At 48.9% G+C, this 24,172-nt stretch overlaps 1 protein-coding gene across 8 annotated transcripts in view; it reads right to left on the bottom strand.

The window, feature by feature from the left end:
• The window catches only part of LOC309702922 (disks large homolog 4-like), a 53,523-nt gene continuing 29,351 nt past the window's right edge, over positions 1 to 24,172 (bottom strand). For all 8 annotated transcript variants that reach the window (XM_082527570.1, XM_082527566.1, XM_082527568.1 and 5 more), the window contains 16 exons: positions 17,634 to 17,684; positions 14,834 to 14,958; positions 14,474 to 14,643; positions 13,868 to 14,004; positions 13,636 to 13,786; positions 11,788 to 12,056; positions 8,483 to 8,585; positions 6,074 to 6,170; positions 4,704 to 4,880; positions 3,902 to 3,939; positions 3,352 to 3,399; positions 3,157 to 3,258; positions 2,907 to 3,079; positions 2,714 to 2,823; positions 2,151 to 2,242; positions 1 to 2,064 (listed from right to left, as the gene is read on the bottom strand). In XM_082527570.1, coding sequence (XP_082383696.1) covers positions 1,958 to 2,064; positions 2,151 to 2,242; positions 2,714 to 2,823; positions 2,907 to 3,079; positions 3,157 to 3,258; positions 3,352 to 3,399; positions 3,902 to 3,939; positions 4,704 to 4,880; positions 6,074 to 6,170; positions 8,483 to 8,585; positions 11,788 to 12,056; positions 13,636 to 13,786; positions 13,868 to 14,004; positions 14,474 to 14,643; positions 14,834 to 14,958; positions 17,634 to 17,684 — 1,950 coding nt within the window. In that variant the 3' untranslated portion in view covers positions 1 to 1,957. The remainder of the gene's footprint in view (positions 2,065 to 2,150; positions 2,243 to 2,713; positions 2,824 to 2,906; positions 3,080 to 3,156; positions 3,259 to 3,351; positions 3,400 to 3,901; positions 3,940 to 4,703; positions 4,881 to 6,073; positions 6,171 to 8,482; positions 8,586 to 11,787; positions 12,057 to 13,635; positions 13,787 to 13,867; positions 14,005 to 14,473; positions 14,644 to 14,833; positions 14,959 to 17,633; positions 17,685 to 24,172) is intronic.

Raw genomic sequence — 24,172 nt, 5'->3', positions numbered from 1 at the left:
TTTATAAGGAATTTATTTCAATATTTCAAGAGTTTCATTTATAACTAATTCATGTCATTATACAACGAGCCGCTCATCAAACTATCTCAACCCTGTGTGAGTGTGAGTGTGAGTGTGTGTGTGTGTGTGTGAATGTGAGTGTGTGTCTGTGAGACAGTGTGTGTGCATAAATGAGTGTGTGTGTGTGTGTGTGAGTGTGTGTGTGTGAGTGAGTGTGTGAGTGTGTGTGCATAAATGAGTGTGTGTGTGTGTGTGTGAATGTGAGTGTGTGTCTGTGAGACAGTGTGTGTGCATAAATGAGTGTGTGTGTGTGTGTGTGTGTGTGTGAGTTTGTGTGTGTGTGTGAGTTTGTGTGTGTGTGCATAAATGAGTGTGTGTGTGAGTTTGTGTGTGTGTGTGTGTGCGTGTGTGTGCATAAATGAGTGTGAGTGTGTGTGTGTGCATAAATGAGTGTGAGTGTGTGTGTGTGCATAAATGAGTGTGTGTTTGTGTGTGTGTGTGTGAGGCAGGCTAATCAATACTCAGATTTAATGATACATCAGTGTTTCTGTCAGTGCTCACAAACTAACGTGACCTCAGGTGACCCCGCTGAGTGCACGTGTGTGTGATGATATTACATCATCTATAAGTAGGATTACTTTCATTATAATAATTATTATTATTCACACGACCCTGATATTCAGTCTGGGAAACCCCGCTGGAACCCATCTACACCCAAAGCACTGTGGGTAACAGAGTCCTGTGAGCGGGACACATGCCCCACCCCCTGATGCTACCCCAACCTCAAGCTTTAGCTCCGCCTTCCCCTCAGCAGGGTAATTTCACAGTCTCCACCCTGCCATCTGAGCAGGGAATCATGGGTATTGTAGTCAAGCACAGACCCACAGGCAGCATGTGTGGCCTGGATCAGCTGAGACTTGTGGGTAATGTAGTCCTTCTGTGCTGTAGACATTTGTGGGTGGAGTTTATCCATCACCACAACTGGGAAGTGTTGGTGCTGCAGTCCAGACGTTTTTGCTTAAAAATGGAAGTGTTTCAATCCAAACTGTCCATCAGGAGGGGATTATGGGAGCTGTAGTCCATATGAGGGCAGTTCAGTGTTCAGCTAAGAAGGATTGTGTGCGTTTAGGTCAAGACAGAGGATTGTGGGTCATGTAGTCCAGCATAAAGTTGTTGCAGTCAAAACCAAGGAGGATTGTGGGTGCTTTAGTGGAAGCAGGGGGAAAGACAGGGAGTTGTAGTCCAAACAAAGGGTGGTTTGAGGAGTTGTAGTCCAAACAAAGGGTGGTTTGAGGAGTTGTAGTCCAAACAAAGGGTGCTTTGAGGAGTTGTAGTCCAAACACAGTGCGGTTTGAGGAGTTGTAGTCCAAACAAAGGGTGCTTTGAGGAGTTGTAGTCCAAACACAGTGCGGTTTGAGGAGTTGTAGTCCAAACAAAGGGTGCTTTGAGGAGTTCTAGTCCAGGCAGAGGAGAACAGTAGCAGATGAAGTGTGGAAAGTGAGGGCGTGGGGGTGTAGAGGTGCAGGCAGAGGAGGATTGTGGGTGTTGTAGTCCAGTGGTTGTTTGTTACTTTAAGCCCTGAAATAGACTGTGTGTTTGAGCCCCATCGTTTATTTACAGTCACACAAGTCTGTATGTACACTACACACCAACACGTGCACACTCACACACACACACGCACACACCATCTTCACATCACACAAACCAATAAATAAATAGATAAATAAATAAATAGCATGATATAAATACTTCAGTACCAGGTCTACAGGCTCTGATTCATCATGTACTGATAATAAACCAATCAGTGTGAGTCTGTCCTCGTCTCAGATTAAAAACATCCTGATCCATCAGTGCGTGCGCCCGTCACCCTCCCAGAGAAGAAAACAAAAACCCGCTGGAGGGAGGGAGGAGCCTGGGCGTGACGTTAACAGCAGTTCCCGTGAAGACAGTCGGCCAATCAGAGCCTGTCGCGTGCGGGGACCCAGATGTAGGGTCCGCTCTGCTCCTCGATGACCACTTTGACGTGGTGGTAGACTTCCTCGAAGCTGTCGCCGTGCACGATGGCTGGAAGACAGGCAAAGATGGCATCAAACCCCGAGACGCACGTACGTTTCACACGTGAACGCTCGTGAACTTAATCATTGTTTTACCTGTGAAGCACTCCAGGAAGTCCTGCTCCAGCTTGATGGCTCGATCCAGAGCTTTCCTCGCCTGCTCCTCCGACAGGCGCTTGTTCAAGTCCCTGCACCAATGTCACACGTGTTAATTCTCACAGCGACATGAAATGCTCTGTGGCTCCGCCCACAAAACAACAACACTTTGAATCAAATCTTAAAAAAAGAAAATGTAAAATTTTAATTAATTTTCTTTTAAAGAATGTAATTGAATGACATTTGAGATTTTCATGTTTGAACTTTAATTTACTTTAAGAATCAAAAATTAAGAACCTCCCTGATTCGCAACCTGTGGTGTTGGGGGCTTTTTGTCCCTGGTAGGGTCTCCCGTGGGGGCCCAGCTGGGCACCCACACTAGAGTCTGTGGAGGAGGCACAACTCGTCTATCACCAGGTGGCAGATGTCAGAATCTCATCTCTGCTTTTGCAGACCTCTGTCTGTTACTGGATCTGGGAGGTTGGTCTGATTTGACCTTTATGGGCGGAGTCAGAGAGCAGTATGATCTGACCTCATGATTTTACGTGACGTGTTAGACTCACAGGATGTTCTCCAGCGACCGCGGTCGGATGAAGATAGCGATGGGGTGGAGCTGTGCCGCCTGCAGCCTCCTCACGGCGTTGGCCGACACATCCAGGATGCAGTGCTTCCCCTGAACACACACACACACACACCGTCACAATACTGCCACTGTGGGAGTGGAAACGGCCACTGTGGGAAAGTGCGGACTGTCACCTGCTCGGCCACCTGTCGCACACTCTGCACCGACGTCCCGTACAGGTGGTTGTTGTACTGCCCCGCCTCAATGAAGCGGTGCGACTGGATGTCCCGCTCCATCTGTTCCCGTGACGCCACAAAGTGGTAGTCCCGCCCATCCACCTCGTAGTCCCTGCGAGGGCGAGTCGTATCTGTGAGAGAGAGCGAGGCACACATTAGAAACCTGTCTGTTCAGTTCCTGTTCGACCACCTGTAGGCGGAGCCTTACGGGGAACGCAGGAGCCGAACTTGTCGGGGAACTCGGACAGCAGGTCGTCGTTGACGCGGTCTTTGGTGGGTCCCAGGATGATGATGGGGCGGGCATAGTCCACTGAACACACACACAGAGGTCATGTGACCCACAGTCAGAGGCGGGAACAGTTTGATTTAGAGTCTGGGGTCAAAGGTTACTGGTGACACTGACCTTCAATCTGAGTGATGAGCTCGTAGCTGTGAACGAAGCCTTCTCTACCTGCAAGAAGAAGAAACACCTGAAAACACAGGAAGTGACATCATACGAAGATCTGACCCATGACGGGGACATGATGATGAGGAGGGTCTGAGGTTACATGAACCCTCAGTTTGACTGAGTCACGTGGTTAGAAGTGAGAGAGGTCAGAGGTCACTTCCTGTCTGAAGGTTCCTGTGATGCTGTGATGAGGTCAGAGCTGATGGACGTCTCTGTGTTTTTGTGTTTCTGAGTCTGAGTGACTTCCTCTGGATCCTCACAGAGGAGAAAACAGGAAGTAGATACTTCCACTTCCTGTATCTTCAGCACAGGCTGCAGGTTTTATTTAACTTCCTCACACTGAACATGGAGCTTCGATGAATGACCTCTGACCTCTTCCTGAGCTCTCAGGCTCCTCCTCACTGATCATCAGGAGGTCAAACTATCATCACAGGAGTGTGTGTGGAGGAGTCACTGATGAATAACCACGCCTCCTCCTCCTCCTCTGCGTGTGTTATTATTTTACCTTTGCTCTTCATCCGTGACCACTCCTTCCTCTCCACTCTGAAACACACACACACACACACTGGATTCATTGTGTATTATTGTCTTTATCTTACAGTATAAAGCACCCTGAGGTGGCAGTCAGTGTGTGTGTGCAGCATTCACTGACCTGTGTGTGTGTGCAGCATTCACTGACCTGTGTGTGTGTGTGTGTGTGCAGCATTCACTGACCTGTGTCGTGTGTGCAGCATTCACTGACCTGTGTGTGTGTGTGTGTGTGCAGCATTCACTGACCTGTGTGTGTGTGTGTGTGTGTGTGTGCAGCATTCACTGACCTGTGTGTGTGTGTGTGTGTGTGTGCAGCATTCACTGACCTGTGTGTGTGTGTGTGTGTGTGTGTGCAGCATTCACAGACCTGTGTGTGTGTGTGTGTGTGTGCAGCATTCACAGACCTGTGTGTGTGTGTGTGTGCAGCATTCACTGACCTGTGTGTGTGTGTGTGTGTGCAGCATTCACTGACCTGTGTGTGTGTGTGTGTGTGTGTGTGCAGCATTCACTGACCTGTGTGTGTGTGTGTGTGTGTGTGCAGCATTCACTGACCTGTGTGTGTGTGTGTGTGTGTGTGTGTGCAGCATTCACTGACCTGTGTGTGTGTGTGTGTGTGTGTGTGCAGCATTCACAGACCTGTGTGTGTGTGTGTGTGTGTGCAGCATTCACTGACCTGTGTGTGTGTGTGTGCAGCATTCACTGACCTGTATGTGTGTGTGTGTGTGCAGCATTCACTGACCTGTGTGTGTGTGTGTGTGTGTGCAGCATTCACTGACCTGTGCTTGGAGGGGACGTAGCCGAGCTCCTCCAGCTCCCCCTGCTGGTTGACCCTGCGTGCCTGCCACCACTCCTCATCGGCGCTGTCGATCACGTGGAAGACCTCGCCAAAGTTAAAGTCCAGCGCCTGAGACAGCACGCCGCAGTCCCACTGCTTATCGTAGTCGAAGAGCGCCCTGTAACACACACAGCACGCCATGGAGAACGCCGCTCATCGCCTCTGAGGACCTCAGGAGGTCATGTGACCACCTCAGACTGTCAGCTGACTGGGAGTCATTTAAATTTAGCTGATCTGGAGTCAGAAGTTGTTCCAGGAGTTCTCTGTGTGTTCTTCACGCACTCTTCGGACCGACAAACACAGACACACACAGTCCTGTTTTCATATCTTAGTGAGGACATCAATTGACATATTTCTTACCCTAACCATCAAAAATGAAAGCGTCCCCATAACTGTGACCCTAAAACCACATTGTGAGTCTCAAACATGTCTTCATAGTCCCCATGATGGCTGTTGGTCCCCACAAGCATAGTAGTATTTAAATTTTGGTCCTCACAAAGATATATAAACATGTACACACACACTACCTAAATGTTATGAATTCTAAACTGTATAAATACATACATGGCTTATTACAGCTCATACAGCGCTTTTCTACTCACTCACAGTGCTTTATGCAACGTGTGCATTCACCCAAGCACATTTCCTTTCTAGCTCACATTCACACACACATACTCTGATGGATGCATCGGTGAACATTAATATCTCGCTCAAGGATGTTTGGCATGCAGACCAGGGGAAGCCAGGAATCGAACCACCAACCTTGTGATCAGTAGATGACCTGCTCTACCGCCTGAGCTACAGCCACTCCTATTACAGACCTTACAATTCTGCAGTTGTTTATAACTGTTTCTATTGTTTTACTGTATTCTACCGATCTGTTCTGTGGATGTCCGTCTGGTCTCTGCTGTGTAGAGAGACAAACGTGTCTTACTGAGGATAAACCTCACACTCATAAACGTGGTGTCTGTGTTTCAGGAGGCAGAGCGGCTCGTCCTCTGAGGTTGTTGGTTCGATCCCTGGCAGCTCCAGCCTGCGTTCAAACCCATCCTGAACCTGAGGTGCTCCTGATGTGTTCATGTGTTGTTGGTAAAGGAATAATCTGCTGGATGCATCCATGTCTGAATCTAGATGGTTGATGGTTACAGCTGAGTGACACATGATGGAGTAAAGCACACCTGTTCACAGGTGTCATGACTGTGAGGTCATTCTGACTCATTCACAGTAGGAACAGATGAAAGAGGCCGGGCGTGCTGCCCTGAGGAGACCTGGTCCAGGTGTCTCAGTGTGTCACAGGTGAGCTCAGGTTACCTGATGTAGAAGGTGCGGCTGTTCCTCAGACTGCCGGACGAGCTGTTCATCATCTGCTCCCTCAGGTCGTGGATCTTTGCCTCAAAGCGACTGTACTCTGAAAACACACACTCGGAGTTTAAACAGGGTCAAGGTCAAAGGTCACACAGGTACAAGGGTCACATGATCAGAGGTCTTTACACACAGTGAGCAGGACCAACCATCAGGATCATTGCAGGCCAATCACAGCTCACAGATGGATGAGGAGACCCTGCTGTTTCTCAATATGTGTACTTGTGTGTACTTGCGTGTACTTGTGTGTACTTGCGTGTACTTGCGTGTACTTGCGTGTACTCGCGCATACTTGCGTGTACTTGTGTGTACTTGTGTGTACTTGTGTGTACTTGCGTGTACTTGTGTGTACTTGCGTGTACTTGCGTGTACTCGCGTGTACTTGCGTGTACTCGTGTGTACTTGTGATACGTCATCAGTAACAGTACTGCTCCAATTCAAAGTAGCATCAAGCCAAGTACTTTCCTTCTTTGCCTCTCGGAGGAGGCGGACACACTTTTTCTCCTCTCCCTTATCTTCCCTGCTGATGTCCTTGTCTAGTCTCGTGGTTTTTGTATTTTCCCTGGAACACTCTCTCACAGTCTGTTCTCTAAAACCTAAAAGAGGAATTATGGATTTGATCAACTGGTCTCTGAATGCAATTGACACCCCTTTCTCAACGAGAAGTCTGGGCTCGGGTGAGCCTGAGTGCTGAAGGTATCTACCTATTCGGAACCATGGTAACAGGGTTCTGGATGATCGGAGCTGGCTTGGCCCTGACTTATCGAAGAATTAAGGAAGCGGAACCGGCTGTTCAAACCCCCACAAGGCTGCCTGCTGGGATTGAAACGATGGGAAGAGGCGTGAGTTTCTCAAAATGGGCTCATTGAGTCAGCACGGATAAGATCTTGGAGAAGCTACGGCTGCTGTGAATACTCAGAATAAGACCTCTGACTGCAGACTGGATACATCTCGCAAGGGCTCGCTCGGAATAACATCTCTGGGCACAAAATTGGATGACATCTCGGGGAGGCACACTGCCGTGAGTTCTCAGAATCGGCTCCTTGAGCACAGGAAATGACAACATCACAGAGCGCAAGTATGGCGAAGCTCGCGGCTCTCCAACGGGAGATTGAGAGACCAGTGTTGGACTGTAGAACTGCTTTGAAATTCATATGAGCTGTTCGCACTAAAGTAAAAAGCACCATCACTTATGCAGAGACCCCTTTGGCGCCAGCTGCAAGGCTGGAGCTGAACAACAACACCCTGATAACGACTGTCTTTAGTCTGTTCCTTCCCATTCCATGCAAGGCCACCTGGGTTGGCTGGAAGACTGGGACTGCAGCGGTCCCAGATCAGATGTACACACTGGAACTCTTTCCCATGTTGCTGTCTGTGTTTATTGTGCTGTGGTGTGTTGATACCTGTGCATTCCTGTATTATCCTTCTGTGTTACACATTTTGATGTTTTTTTCCTCGCTACCTGGCCTGACCTGTCTCCCCAATGTGATGTTTGTATTGTATGTACGGTCGGCAAGGTCTGTCATCTCGGTTGTGGGCAAAAGACCTGCAACTGACAAATAAAGGCTATCTCATCTCATCTCATCTCATCTCAACATTCCCGAATGTGTTCTGGCTCCTCCCATTTTACCCAGCATGCACCGGTGGTGGCTTATGTGGACTTGGTGCAGCCAAATATCCCAGAATGCATTTCGTCCAAAACTCAAACACAGCAGTGACGTAGGACAGCTGCTAAAAAGATATGACTCTGTGTAAAAAAATGAACTTTTAAGATATTTTAAGGCGAGAATGTCGCTGTGTGAACTTCAAATATCAGGACATCACATATTTGTAAAAGCGCTCCGACGTTTTCAGAGACATCTGTTACCCACCAGCTGTCAGCTGACCATGAGGTCAAGGGTCACCAGAGCGAGAACAGCGGACTCCATCGTTTTTAACCCCCCGCGGTCTTTCACTGCTCAGGTTAAACATATAAGTCACTTAGACAAAATGTTCATGTTTGCTTTATTTGCCAAAGTGCCTGAAATACTGTTTTATCTTTTTTCTTACAGAAACCTCCCACACCATGAGAAATTTCCACTGCAAATATTAATCACAGTAAAATTACGAGGGGATGGCAGTGAAACCTCTGGAGCTGTGATGTCATCAAGTCATCAAGTACACTGATGTTCCAGCTGTGGAACGATCGCGCTGCGTTCTCAGGAAGTGTGACGCGTGAACTTACAACGCACGGACTAGTGAGAACACGAGTGCGCAGTCGCGTACTGGAGTAGTGACAAACGGGTTAGGTGTGTGTGTGTGTGTGAGTCTGTGTGTGTGTGAGTGTGTGTGTGTGTGTGTGAGTGTGTGAGTCCTCACCCTCAGGTCTGTACTGTGCTACTATGGTAACAGTCTGCCCGGCGTTCTTCAGAGCTGCTGCTGCCTGCTCATGTGTGGCGTACCGGAGGTCCACCCCGTTCACCTGCACACACACACACACACACACACACACACACACACACACACACACACACACACGTTAGTTGAGTGGATCTGTGGTCAGTACCTCTGCCTGACCAGCAGGGGGCAGCCAGGTTACACTTTTGTTTCTGCTGGTTACAAACTGTGACTGAGGACCAGAGCTGATGTAACACCAGACAAGTTACTCATCAGAGTACTCTGATTACTTTTCTGTTGTAGTTTGAGAGTCTAAAGCACGTGTGTCAAACTCAAGGCCCGCGGGCCACATCCGGCCCGGCGTACATTTACATCCTGCCCGCGAGATGATTTTATATAGATGTACTATTATTGTTATGCATGGCCCGGCGATATGAGGCGCTAATAACACACAAGTTGACTCTGAAAGCAGAGCCTTTCAGCACCAGTGGGAGGCTGAATATAAGTTTACAGACATGCTGGTAAACCCGTGCGTCTTATTAGTGGAGCTAATGTGGCTGTAATGAAGGAATTTAATTAAGACGGCACTACGAGACAAAACGTCAGGATAAGCTGAAAAACCTAAATGCAGAAACTACAGGAAGTAGAAGAGCTGAAGAAGAATCTGACGTTTCAGCAGACGTTTGTCACCAGAGCAAAACCACAAAGTGAAGCTGTTGTGAAAGCAAGTTTTACTGTAGCAGAGGAGCCAAATCAGCCCGGTACCGCTCTGAAGAGCTGCAGGATGAAGCTGTGCGACGCACCAGTGCAGCCTGCCTCACTTTCCCTGTTGCAGTAATCTTGAACCAAGTCAGCGCACTTTGCTGAGCTGCACCTTTGATCAGAGACTGCTGGTGGCCTTTCAGACTGTGGCACCACGGTTGTGGGATTCTCTCCCACTGTCTCTTCGCTGCACGGACTCTTGATTCTTTTAAGAAACAGCTGAAGACATTTTTATTTAGAAAAGCATTGGATGAATTTCTTCTTATGCTGTTTTTATAGTTTTATTGTTTTACATTGTTTTATTTACTGTTATATTGTTTTTATATTTCCATTTTCTGTCTTGTAAAGCACTTTGTGATTTTTATCTGTGAAAAGCGCTATATAAATAAATTTTACTTACTTACTTTTACTTGTGGCCAGACAAAACGCAGATTTTGGCAAACGTGAGCCTGAGCAGAAATACGATTGCTGATCGGGTTTGTGACATGGCCACTGATTTAAGAGCACAGTTGTGTGAAAGAAGCAAAAACTTTATTGCATACATTCTGTGGATGAAAGTACAGACATGATGGACACTGCACAGCTGGCCATCTTCATCCCTGGAGAGGAAATATTGAACATTAAATCGATGCACAACGACAGGAAACGACATTTTTTAAAACGTATGTCAAAGTGTAACCGACATGAAACTGTCCTGGGACAAACTTGTTGGAGTAAAGATGCAGCAGGAGAACTGTACCGGTGAGTTATCAGCATCACTGCATCACACACCAGGAAAGGCTGTGTGGTAAAGTCCTAAAAATGGAGCATGTAATGATCACCGTGACGCAGACCGTACATTTGATCTCAGCTAAAGGTTTAAATCACCGCCAGTTTCAGTCTATTATGTGGGAAATAGATTCAGAGTTTGCCCACATTCCTTCATGCAGAGCTCCGCTGGCTGAGCTGGGGAAAAGTTCTCAACAGAGTTTTTGAGCTCAGCAAGGAAACCTGTCAGTTCATGGACATGTATGATGCGGTGAAGGCGTTTCAAGCTGTCACAAATGCACCAGTGCAGCCTGCCTCACTTTCCCTGTTGCAGTAATGTTGAACCAAGTCAGCGCACTTTGCTGAGCTGCACCTGTGCAGATTCAGATGCAGCTGCAGTGTAACGATGCACTCAGGGAAAGTACGACACTGAACGTCCCGCACAGTTTATTAGCTCCACTCCTGCAGCAGCGCCCAGCTCCGTCTGCATGCGGCTCCAACCTTGTGTTTGCTCTCATTTACTTTTTCTGGGGTTTTGGCAGCATGTTCATATTTCTAACTTGCAGGATATATTTTTATGAAGAGCAAAATATTTAAAGTTAAAGTTTATTTTTTTAAGTTTATTTAATCTGGAATAATATTCCTGTCTGTTTTTATTCATATTTATGTTTAAAAAACAGTTTTAGTGTTCAATAAATGTTTATCTCGTTTGGCCCGCGACCTAAAGTGAGCGTTGAGTTTGACACCCCTGCTCTAAAGTACTCCTATTATTTTGGACTTCATGTCTTCATGAGATCAATAACTCCAACAGGTGTTAGTTGTTGGAGTTATTGATCACATTTATCTCTAAATAACTCACCTGCTCTGAAGACCTGCTGTGTGTGTGTTTGTGTGTATTACACTGAGGATCTGTGTGTGTTTGTGTGTATTACACTGAGGATCTGTGTGTGTTTGTGTGTATTACACTGAGGATCTGTGTGTGTTTGTGTGTATTACACTGAGGATCTGTGTGTGTTTGTGTGCATTACACTGAGGATCTGTGTGTGTTTGTGTGCATTACACTGAGGATCTGTGTGTGTTTGTGTGCATTACACTGAGGATCTGTGTGTGTTTGTGTGTATTACACTGAGGATCTGTGTGTGTTTGTGTGTATTACACTGAGGATCTGTGTGTGTTTGTGTGCATTACACTGAGGATCTGTGTGTGTTTGTGTGTATTACACTGAGGATCTGTGTGTGTTTGTGTGCATTACACTGAGGATCTGTGTGTGTTTGTGTGTATTACACTGAGGATCTGTGTGTGTGTTTGTGTGTATTACACTGAGGATCTGTGTGTGTTTGTGTGCATTACACTGAGGATCTGTGTGTGTTTGTGTGTATTACACTGAGGATCTGTGTGTGTTTGTGTGCATTACACTGAGGATCTGTGTGTGTTTGTGTGTATTACACTGAGGATCTGTGTGTGTTTGTGTGTATTACACTGAGGATCTGTGTGTGTTTGTGTGCATTACACTGAGGATCTGTGTGTGTTTGTGTGTATTACACTGAGGATCTGTGTGTGTGTGTGTGTGTATTACACTGAGGATCTGTGTGTGTGTGTGTGTGTATTACACTGAGGATCTGTGTGTGTGTTTGTGTGTATTACACTGAGGATCTGTGTGTGTTTGTGTGTATTACACTGAGGATCTGTGTGTGTGTGTGTGTGTATTACACTGAGGATCTGTGTGTGTGTTTGTGTGTATTACACTGAGGATCTGTGTGTGTGTTTGTGTGTATTACACTGAGGATCTGGTCTCCCTTGCGGAGCTCCCCGCTCAGGTCTGCTGGGCCTCCTGCGAGGATGAAGGAGATGAAGATGCCCTCTCCGTCCTCTCCGCCCACGATGTTGAAGCCCAGGCCGGTGGAGCCGCGCTGCACGCAAACCCTGCGAGGCTCCCTCGAGTACTCGTCCTCTCCCATCATGCCGCGGGGGATCGGGGAGTATCGCCGCGGTGACGGAGGAGGGAGGGCTTGTGGGTAATCGCACATATAGTCCGGCTCCATGTAGGCTGCAGCGAGGACAGAAGATTCAGCAGCTGATCTCTGACATCTAGATCAGGGACACGGGTCTAACATCTGAATAAGGGACAGGTCTAACATCTGGATCAGGGACACGGGTCTAACATCTGAATAAGGGACAGGTCTAACATCTGGATCAGGGACACGGGTCTAACATCTGGATAAGGGACAGGTCTAACATCTGGATCAGGGTCACAGGTCTAACATCTAGATAAGGGACAGGTCTAACATCTGGATCAGGGACAGGTCTAACATCTAGAAAAGGGACAGGTCTAACATCTGGATCAGGGTCACAGGTCTAACATCTGGATCAGGGACACGGGTCTAACATCTGGATCAGGGACAGGTCTAACATCTAGATAAGGGACAGGTCTAACATCTGGATCAGGGACACGGGTCTAACATCTGGATAAGTGACAGGTCTAACATCTGGATCAGGGTCACAGGTCTAACATCTGGATCAGGGACAGGTCTGACATCTGGATCAGGGTCACGGGTGTACACATCTGGATCAGGGTCACGGGTCTAACATCTGGATCAGGGACAGGTCTAACATCTGGATCAGGGTCACGGGTATAACATCTGGATCAGGGTCACGGGTATAACATCTGGATCAGGGACAGGTCTAACATCTGGATCAGGGACACGGGTGTAACATCTGGATCAGGGACACGGGTCTAACATCTAGATAAGGGACACGGGTCTAACATCTGGATCAGGGACACGGGTCTAACATCTGGATAAGTGACACGGGTGTAACATCTGGATCAGGGTCACGGGTCTAACATCTGGATCAGGGTCACAGGTCTAACATCTGGATCAGGGTCACAGGTCTGACATCTGGATCAGGGTCACGGGTCTAACATCTGGATCAGGGTCACGGGTCTAACATCTGGATCAGGGTCACGGGTATAACATCTGGATCAGGGTCACGGGTCTAACATCTGGATCAGGGTCACGGGTCTAACATCTGGATCAGGGTCACGGGTCTAACATCTGGATCAGGGACAGGTCTAACATCTGGATCAGAGACACGGGTCTAACATCTGGATCAGGGACACGGGAGTAACATCTGGATCAGGGACACGGGAGTAACATCTGGATCAGGGACAGGTCTAACATCTGGATCACAGGTTTAACTGGTTGCTGACTGTGTGTTTGACACAGTATTCTGGATTAATCTGTTATGAATGATAATCTTATCCATAGTAAAGAAAACATCCTGGACCTTCCTCTGAGTCTGAGTCTTGAGTTCACCTGCATCAGGATCAAAGCCTGATAGGATCAAACATTCCTGGAGCTTCTTGAAGGAAAACCTCATTAAACTCATTTTAAAGCCTGACTGTGTCCTGGTTTCATCTTCTGAGGAGTTTAGAATTAGTCTGAGCTGAAAGTGCACATCTGTCCTCTAGGTGGCGCTGCAGGGAAACTAAAGTCATCATTCAGAGTGAACTCACATCTGTACAGATGACTGATATGCAGTATTATTTACAATATTACTGTAGTATTATCACTGTAATCAACCTGTGAGCAGGTCTAGTCAGTGTGATGCTGTACAGGTGTACTTACAGCTGGTCAGGTCGGGGGGGCTGTATCGATCAATTGGGTGGATGTACTGCGAGGTGGGCGTGGCCACCTTCAGGTAGACCACCTCTCCTGTATTCTTCAGGGCTGACACGGCGTCTTCGTGCAGGACGTCCTCCAGAGACATGTGGTTGACCTGCCGGGGGGCGGAGCCTCATGTTAGACCACAGTCACATCAGTTTAGCGTGTCAGAGAGAACACGTGTGATGTCACGTACCGCCAGGATTTTGTCTCCGATCTGCAGCCGCCCGTCACGGTGTGCCGCCCCGCCCTCGATGATCTTGGTGACGTAGATGCTGTTGTCTCCAGGGACGTGCTGGTTCCCCACGCCGCCCGCTATACTGAAGCCCAGACCTGCACCGGGGGGCGGGGTTAGATTAACAAAACCCAGAACACAGCGAGTGATGAAGATCAAACTGACTCATGGCAAACAACGTTTACAGATTAAAAAGGTGATGAACTAAAATATGTTACTGACGTAATCAGTGCGTCACAAAATGTTAAAAATATATAAAGTAATAAATCTCCAGGTGTGACTGGCTCCAGGTGAGGTGACACGTTCAGGTGTGTTTCTGCTTCCTGTGTGACCAAACTGTATTTATAACAGGTTTATTAAACATTACTACAGTGTCCTGCTGAGGAATCAGAGTATAAAGGGTTATAAAGGTGAATCTCGTGTATGAAGCCTCTGTCATGTCTCTAATTCTTCTTTTGCTGACATAAAACATAAAGTATTTAAGAACTGTAATGACTCTAACAGTCCAGCAGAGGGCGGCAGAGCAGCTGGAATCACAGTTACATAAGAGCTGCTCTCCTGTCTCACCTTTGGGTCCTTTCATCAGTTTGATCTGTGTGATGCGTTCGCTCGGTGGGCGTCTCCGCAGCACGTACAGCCTGACAACAGGCCCCGCCTCCTTCAGCGCCTCCACAGCGATGGAGTGAGTGACCTCCCGGACGTCCACATCGTTGACGAATACGATGCTGTCGTTCACCCTGGAGATGAAGAGAGAGGGAGAGTCATTGTCACCTCCTCAAACAGCTGTTTGAAGGCTCAGGGGTGATCAGGTCCTTTAAAGGTGAGAGGCTCAGCTTCATGTCCTCAGAGAACACAAGCACAAGCAGTCTGTGTGTGTTTCTGTGTGTGTCTGTTTGTGTGTGTGTTTGTGTTTCTGTGTGTGTGCACCTGAGGCGTCCGTCCTGGGCAGCGGCTCCTCCGGGGATGATCTTGGTGATGAAGATGGAGGGGTCGTCTCCGATGTGAGGATTGTCGGTTCCTCCCGCGATGCTGAAGCCCAGACCAGAGTTACCCTGAACACACACACGTGAACACACACATGAACACACTGTACCTGATGCAGACCTGGGTCTTCCTGTATGTGGATCCTGGATGAGCCCCCACTTACACCAGCACCTGGCCCATGAGCTCAGTGAGCTCATAAATCAAATCTGGGAGTGAATCTAAGACAAACAGCCAGCCCAGGCCCAGGAGAGTTATGCAGCTGTCAGGTTAGCTTCCTGCACAGCTGGATAACCTGGAGCTCTGCAGATGTTGGCGTTTTTATCAGACTCAGACTGATGTCCAAACCAGCTGACTTTTGGATCTTCAGCTCTCAGAGGGGAGAAAGAGGAGAGAGGCTGAAGAGACATTTGGTGTTTTCTGGTTTTGTATTTTTGATAATCTTGAATTTTGGTTTATATGTTCTGTATTATTTATTCTTCTGGTCATAATGTTATATTCTGTTTTCTATGGATCCTGCTTTCTGTGCTGTTAGTTCCCTTCATGATGGAGCAACGAGGTGAAGAAAGACAAGCTGAAGGTTCATTGGTCCAGCAGACCCAGTGTTCCTCTGCTCATGGTCTCTGTTAGAGACAGGGGGAGTAAGTCGGACATCCAGTAAGTGGAGCTGCTGCTCCTTCACTTTGAAAGGACCCCGATGAGGACGTCCTGAGGAGCTGACACCTGTCACTGGGCTGAGAGGCCTCATGGTGTGAACTAGAGCTGGGCGATATATCGAGTTTTTTAAAAATATCGATATATTTTCATACGAGATATAAGATGTGACAATATCCTTTATATCGATATAGTCTATGTTACGTTATAATTATAGTTGTGGAGCCATAAGTTTGCCTCTCTTTCGTCCACTTTTGTCTTTACGCAACTTTACTCGGCCTCGCCTCTCCTTCACTGAACACAACTCCCCCTCCTCCCCCATAGCTTCACCTGCAGGCAGCGACAACATGGACACGGCAAATCTCTGTTAACGAGTTACCGCGCATCGCCCCGTGCGTGGGGCTGGACGGCGTCAACGTGTTAGCGAGCTAACCACGCTAACGAGCTAACCACGCTAACGCCATGCAGCCCAGAGGTGCTGCACAGCCTAGAATCCTTTCATTTTCTCAAAAGTTGACAGCTCGCCTTATGTATGAATTCTGCTTGTGCTTGATGACCACGAACCAATTTTCTGTGGAACACAGCGCTCAGCAATCTGTCAATAAATCTTTTAGTACGACTTTGGTAAGCTACGAAGCTGCAGCGCTTGATGTATTGCCAGAGCATTACGGCTACCGAGGAGCCTCGCGGAGTGATACACACTGTGCTTCAACGTAATATTACTGTACTGTGTGTGTATAAGGACCATAAATGGCACCTGTAAGAGACACGGTTACAAAGAGGATTTCAAACTGCAGGCTGTCAGTCACGCAGTAGAAGTTGGGAACAGAGCAGCTGCTTGTTATTATGCTCAGCGTCTGTTAGCTTACATTTTGACTGCACAATTGTGAGCTTTTTGTTATGCACAAAAACAACAGTTTTCTTTTATTTATAGAGCATTATTATTTAATAGATGCTGATCATTTATTTTTGAGTAATTTCTTCATGTACATCTGTGCTGTATGTTAATAAAAGTGCCTGTGTGACATCTGGGACACAGCTTTGACTAAGAACTCTCTGTTCGTTCTTACTTTATGGCTTTTAAAAAATATCGAGATATATATCGTATATCGCCATCCAGCTAAAACGTATCGAGATATGAATTTTGGGTCATATCGCCCAGCCCTAGTGTGAACTGAGTTCAGCCTCAGCAGCAGGTTACCATGACAGCAGTTAGTCAGCTGTTTCAGTCAGAGCTTCACTGACGGAGCAGAGGAGATGTTTCTGCTCCACTTCCTGTGATGGTGTCACCATGATAGCTGCTGTCCACATGACCGCAGGAAGCTGCGAGCTGTTGGCTGAAGACATCCACAAAGACGAGCTTCACCTTCCTGTCCTCTAACAAGGCTGAATCTAATCCTCCTCCTGCTCCTGCAGCTCTCTGGACCATCTGCCTGATGGAGGTCAGTCCTGCCTGATATTACCCAGCAGCCCTTTCACTAATGTGTCTTCACAGCAGAGCTAAACCTTCATCATCATCATCATAAGCCCTGACAGGAACATCTCATTTACTTCCTGTTTTCTTCTTCTGTGGTGTTTCTGCCTGCAGCTCGTATTCAATGATCAGCTGTGCATGAATTATGCAGATGTGTCTGCAGACTTCTCACTCACTGAGGACAGATGTTAGTGTCTCTGTCCACCCGCTGTCTCTGACACACCTCCACACTCATCCTCACCATCCTCCTCCTCCTCATCATCATCCTCACAGAGTGCATGAAGGGCTGATGGGAGGTGACTCATTAAATCACTCCTGTGTGTGCTGACAGCTGTGCCTCTGTGAGCAGATCTGAGACCAGCTGATTAAACGTCAGGTTCACTGGTTTGATTTGTAAAAGGAGCTAAAAATAACCCGCTGATGTCAGGGGGGCGTGGCTTACATTCAGAGGGTGACGGCGGCTTTTAAATCAGAGTGATGCGTCTAAAAACAGAGCGGAGACGAGCTGGAAGGAGCGCGAGGACCGAGTGTTTCTCACCACTACACGTGTGTGTGTGTGTGTGTCTGTGTGTGTCTGTGTGTGTGTGTGTCTGTGTGCGTCTGTGTGTGTGCGCTCACCCTCTCCAGTGTGATCTCCTCGTACTCCAGCTCTCCCTCTGACCCGTTCATCTGTAAAAAAAATAAACACATGAAGAGTTAAATCACATCCCAGAATATCTCTGCTCATCGCCACGGCAACTCCATGGTAACAGCTGTTGAGCCCTCAAGGGGCCCGGTTACCTGGGCAACTGTAGCCGTAGCTATAGCAACCAACTCTCATATCATCTGCTCCAAGCACTCATGAGAGCTTGGAGACACGGTTATTACATCACTTCCTGCTGTGGCGCTCTCTCCACTCATTAACCACACACCTCACTGAGTCATGTGACCAAACCCTTCACAGCTCGTCCATCATCATCCACCCGCCTTCTTCGTTTGTCCAGGTGAGGGTAGCTGGGGGCGGAGCCTATCAGTCCATGCCAGCTGTTCACGCTGTACACACACTCTACCTCACCCTTACACAGTTTATCACAGGAGGACACACACACACCGCCCAGCATGTCCTCTGTCCTTCATGTCCTGAAGCACACCTGACATCATGATTCTCATGACATCATCATGACATCACTGACAGCCACAGATGTGCAGCTCCATCAGTGCCATTTAAAGCTGTCAGCAGGCGCTGTGCTAGCTACACCTGATGTATTCAAAGCCTCCATCAGGCTGCTCTACACCCAGCCAAACACATCCAGAAGGGCCAGGCTCAGTGAGGGGGGGACATGTGCTGCAGATATGAGGGAGGGTTCAGGGTCACCTGATCCTAGACCCGCCCACACACAGCTCTGACCATCAACACATACACAGAGCTGTAAACAGGGGTCAGAGCTCCTGCAGGTGTGTGTACAGGTGAGCTGTTAGTTTTCAGTCATTCTTCATGAAATGCAAAGCGGTTACTGAAACAGCTGCTAACAGCTGGAGCAGAGACAGATACACTGTAACAGCGTCTCTGTTTGTGACACGTTCAGATGATCCAAACAGGAAACAGCTGGAGCAGCTTCTCTGACAGTAAACTGTGTGCTCGTTAGAAAACGTGTCTGAGGGTTGGACGTCCTTTAATCCGCACACTGTAATAAAAATAGGAGCTAATAAAAGCTTTAAAGCAGATAGAAATAACTGCAGGATGTTTGATGCTTGATCAAAGCTCCACAGGCAGCAGCTGGTAAATTTATCAGCTGTACTGTATTTGGAGCTCATCACACCATCACTGAGCCAACATGGCCTCCCTGTCAGGGGGCGGGGTTTGTGATTTCTTGGAAATATGTTCTTGTGTTGTTATTATTAGTTAGGACTTAGTTGAGTTTTAGTCCAGTTTGTGTTATCACCCGTGTCCCCTTGTGTCTCTCCTCTGTGTCCCTCTCTCGCTCCCTCTCTCTTGTGTCAAGCTTTCGTGTCCGAGTTCATGTCTCTCCATGCTTCCTGTTTTATTTTGAAAGTCCGTTGGCGTGGTGTTGTTGCAGACCTCTGCTCCACCAGGAGTCTACAGGAAAACTGATGTTCCATGTTCAGTGTGTTTAGCTTTGCTTCCCATGTGGCGTGATGTTCATTTGTGTCAGCTGTTTCCACTTCCCTCATTACCCTGCTGTATATTTAAGTCGTTCAGTGTCGGGTCATCTGTTTGTGTTGCTTCAGGTCACTCAGGTCTTGGGTTTTTTTGTGCTCCTGCTCAGATTCATGCTCATGTTCTTGTGTCATAGTTTTCATGGTTAGTCTTAGGTGCTCCCACTTTAGTTTTGTCCCAGTTTGCTTTGTCTTTGTTTTGTGTTTTTTTTCCCATCAGCCAAATAAATGGCCCACATTTTGTTAAACCTTCATATAACACTCGCTGTTTCCTGCTGACACACCTGGATACAGGAGCACAACATCTGTATCCTGACAGCTCAGAGAGCTGAAGCATCTTCACCCACTGATCTGCAACTTCCACCTAACCTCCACCCATGTCACACTGATGGAGGTCTTTAACACAGCTGGAGCCTGAGAAGGACCAGAGTGAAGGGATCAGGACCTCCATGAACCCACCACCTAAGCTAGCTAGCTAACTAGCACCTGCTCTACTGTACTCTACTCGGTTCTACTTGACTTTACTTGGTTACGGCTGGTTTTTGTTACAGATGAGTCCCACCTCAGTCACTTCTTTGAAAGTCTGTTTATGTCACTATTTAAAATGTTTGTCATACAACAAACAAACCCAACGTCGGGGTCGCTATAGCAACACGGCACGAGTCCTGTGATGTCATGTGTGTGACACAAACACAACAATGGAGAACTTGATGTGTTAAACAGTGGTAGACGTGTGCACGCTGTCCAGTAGATCCCAGTGGAACTGAGGCTCTAATGTAGGTGGGTGCTTCAGGGCCTCGGCTGCAGTCTGTTTTCAGGGGGCCCCAGGCCCCTGTTTTCCTTACATTACATTAAACCAACATGACGGAACCACCAGTCCCAGCCTGCAGACGGTTTTCATCGTGCTGTTGTTCACAGACAAAGACCCTATCAGGTGTCTGAACTATGCACGTTTAAATTCATGTAGTCAGAGTCACTAGAGGTGTCCAAATTCATGGGCTGCATCCTCCTGAGGACCCGGCCTTCGAAGTCTACGTGGGACAAAATATAACAGGACACTGGCGTAAACTCTCGACTGTCTCATACTTCTGTTTAATCAGTTTTCTGTTTGACGTTTAGTCAGCTGTGTGAAAACCAAGGAGGAAAACACCTGGGGGATTAATAAAGTTTTATTTAATCTAATCTAATAACTTTGATCTCAGCCAAACCGATTTACTCACGAACAAACAAAACACTGAAAAAAGCCCAACAATAACATTTTTAGGTTGTCTAAGTGACTTATATTTCACGTTTAACCTGAGTAGCAAAAGTCCACGGGGATCTGAAAATGATGTGTCGGGAGTTGTGCCGTTCTCGGCAGCTCTAGTGACCCTCGAGCTCCCGGCTTCCTATCGAGCTGGTGGGTAACAGACGTCTCTGAAAACATCGAAGCACTTTTGCAAATATGCGATATCTTGATAAACCGAGCAGACATTTGAGGTTTACACAGCTACTTTCTCGCCTGAAAATATGTTAAAAGTTTATTTTGTGACCCAGAAAGAGTAACAAGAGTAATATTAAAACTTAGCAGCGGCCGCCATTGTTGGAAACTGGAGTTTGGCTGGGCCGAGCTATGAATTCTGGGATATGGTGGGCCACGAAGGACTCACCCGACCCATCCTTCAAATTCGGGGAAAAGGAGGACGCATTTGTCGGCTGCATTCGGAGGAGTCTACGAATTTGGACAGCCTTCGTCGCGTCGCTGTGCCTTAATCGCTCTATAAACACGTCCTTAGGAGGATGCAGTCCATGAATTTGGACACCCCCACTATGTACAAACACACACCTGTAACCTCCACAGTCACCATGGTAACATGTGACATCACGGGCCTGGCACAGGTGAGCGTTTCAGCAGCTTACAGGTGTGAGTTCACACATTCATGACTGCAGTTTATATGATTAATAAAGAATATTGTGTTCTTATCACAGCTCAGTGTGGAAATCACATTATCCTGAGCTGTGGGTCGTTTCCGTGGAAACACAGTGATGTAATTTAGTTAGCAGGCTCTGTTAAAGAGTGCCTCTGTCTGTTGTTTTAGAGGCGCTCGCTGTGCGATATGAATCTGTTAATAGTTCATGCATTCATCAGCCGTGTCTGTGTGACGCTCACATGAGAAGTTATCAAGCATCAAAGATTTAAAATCAGGCAGAAACAGGCGACGACCAACGGGCCAGATACAGCAGGATGCCCACGATGAGGGTAAACCTGTGTGTGTGTGTGTGTCTCTGTGTGTGTGTGTGTGTCTGTGTGTGTGTGTGTGTGTGAGTGTGTGTGTGTCAGTAACACAGTGAACTCTGCTTCAGTCCCTGAAGGCTCGAGCATCAACACTAAAACACACAGTTCACTTCATTCAGCTCATCTCTGGAGACGCTGCAGCTCCAATACACTTATATAACAGAGAGAGAGGGCGAGAGAGGCAGGCTGACAGCAGGAGAGAGAGAGAGGGAGAGGGCGAGAGAGGCAGGCTGACAGCAGGAGAGAGAGAGAGGGCGAGAGAGGCAGGCTGACAGCAGGAGAGAGAGAGAGAGAGAGGGCGAGAGAGGCAGGCTGACAGCAGGAGAGAGAGAGAGGGCGAGAGAGGCAGGCTGACAGCAGGAGAGAGAGAGAGGGAGAGGGCGAGAGAGGCAGGCTGACAGCAGGAGAGAGAGAGAGGGCGAGAGAGGCAGGCTGACAGCAGGAGAGAGAGAGAGAGAGAGGGCGAGAGAGGCAGGCTGACAGCAGGAGAGAGAGAGAGGGCGAGAGAGGCAGGCTGACAGCAGGAGAGAGAGAGAGGGCGAGAGAGGCAGGCTGACAGCAGGAGAGAGAGAGAGGGCGAGAGAGGCAGGCTGACAGCAGGAGAGAGAGAGAGGGCGAGAGAGGCAGGCTGACAGCAGGAGAGAGAGAGAGAGAGAGAGAGAGAGAGAGAGAGAGGGCGAGAGAGGCAGGCTGACAGCAGGAGAGAGAGAGAGAGAGAGAGAGAGGGCGAGAGAGGCAGGCTGACAGCAGGAGAGAGAGAGAGAGAGAGAGAGGCAGGCTGACAGCAGGAGAGAGAGAGAGGGCGAGAGAGGCAGGCTGACAGCAGGAGAGAGAGAGAGGGCGAGAGAGGCAGGCTGACAGCAGGAGAGAGAGAGAGAGAGAGAGAGAGGGCGAGAGAGGCAGGCTGACAGCAGGAGAGAGAGAGAGAGAGAGAGAGAGAGGGCGAGAGAGGCAGGCTGACAGCAGGAGAGAGAGAGAGGGCGAGAGAGGCAGGCTGACAGCAGGAGAGAGAGAGAGGGCGAGAGAGGCAGGCTGACAGCAGGAGAGAGAGAGAGGGCGAGATAGGCAGGCTGACAGCAGGAGAGAGAGAGAGAGAGAGAGGGCGAGAGAGGCAGGCTGACAGCAGGAGAGAGAGAGAGGGCGAGAGAGGCAGGCTGACAGCAGGAGAGAGAGAGAGGGCGAGAGAGGCAGGCTGACAGCAGGAGAGAGAGAGAGAGAGAGAGAGAGAGAGAGAGAGAGAGAGAGGGCGAGAGAGGCAGGCTGACAGCAGGAGAGAGAGAGAGAGAGAGAGAGAGAGGGCGAGATAGGCAGGCTGACAGCAGGAGAGAGAGAGATAGAGAGGGCGAGAGAGAGAGAGAGCGGGCGAGAGAGGCAGATTGACAGCAGGAGAGAGAGAGAGGGCGAGAGTGGCAGGCTGACAGCAGGAGAGAGAGAGAGGGCGAGAGAGGCAGGCTGACAGCAGGAGAGAGAGAGAGGGCGAGAGAGGCAGGCTGACAGCAGGAGAGAGAGAGAGAGAGAGAGGGCGAGAGTGGCAGGCTGACAGCAGGAGAGAGAGAGAGAGAGAGAGAGAGGGCGAGAGAGGCAGGCTGACAGCAGGAGAGAGAGAGAGAGAGGGCGAGAGAGGCAGGCTGACAACAGGAGAGAGAGAGAGAGAGGGCGAGAGAGGCAGGCTGACAACAGGAGAGAGAGAGAGGGAGAGAGAGAGAGGGCGAGAGAGGCAGGCTGACAGCAGGAGAGAGAGAGAGAGAGAGAGAGAGGGCGAGAGAGAGAGGGCGAGAGAGGCAGGCTGACAACAGGAGAGAGAGAGAGAGAGAGAGGGCGAGAGAGGCAGGCTGACAGCAGGAGAGAGAGAGAGAGAGAGAGAGAGGGAGAGAGAGGCAGGCTGACAACAGGAGAGAGAGAGAGGGAGAGAGAGAGGGCGAGAGAGGCAGGCTGACAACAGGAGAGAGAGAGAGGGAGAGAGAGAGAGGGCGAGAGAGGCAGGCTGACAGCAGGAGAGAGAGAGAGAGAGAGAGAGAGGGAGAGAGAGAGAGGGCGAGAGAGGCAGGCTGACAACAGGAGAGAGAGAGAGAGAGAGAGAGAGAGGGCGAGAGAGGCAGGCTGACAGCAGGAGAGAGAGAGAGAGAGGGCGAGAGAGGCAGGCTGACAACAGGAGAGAGAGAGAGGGAGAGAGAGAGAGGGCGAGAGAGGCAGGCTGACAGCAGGAGAGAGAGAGAGAGAGAGAGAGAGGGCGAGAGAGGCAGGCTGACAGCAGGAGAGAGAGAGAGGGCGAGAGAGGCAGGCTGACAGCAGGAGAGAGAGAGAGGGCGAGAGAGGCAGGCTGACAGCAGGAGAGAGAGAGAGGGCGAGAGAGGCAGGCTGACAGCAGGAGAGAGAGAGAGGGCGAGAGAGGCAGGCTGACAGCAGGAGAGAGAGAGAGAGAGAGAGAGAGGGCGAGAGAGGCAGGCTGACAGCAGGAGAGAGAGAGAGAGAGAGAGAGGGCGAGAGAGGCAGGCTGACAGCAGGAGAGAGAGAGATAGAGAGGGCGAGAGAGAGAGAGAGCGGGCGAGACAGGCAGATTGACAGCAGGAGAGAGAGAGAGGGCGAGAGTGGCAGGCTGACAGCAGGAGAGAGAGAGAGGGCGAGAGAGGCAGGCTGACAGCAGGAGAGAGAGAGAGGGCGAGATAGGCAGGCTGACAGCAGGAGAGAGAGAGAGGGCGAGAGAGGCAGGCTGACAGCAGGAGAG

This window comes from Aulonocara stuartgranti, assembly GCF_965226115.1.
Source record: "Aulonocara stuartgranti genome assembly, chromosome: 3".
Lineage (NCBI taxonomy): Eukaryota > Metazoa > Chordata > Actinopteri > Cichliformes > Cichlidae > Aulonocara > Aulonocara stuartgranti.
This window is presented reverse-complemented; position numbering and strand designations above follow the sequence as displayed.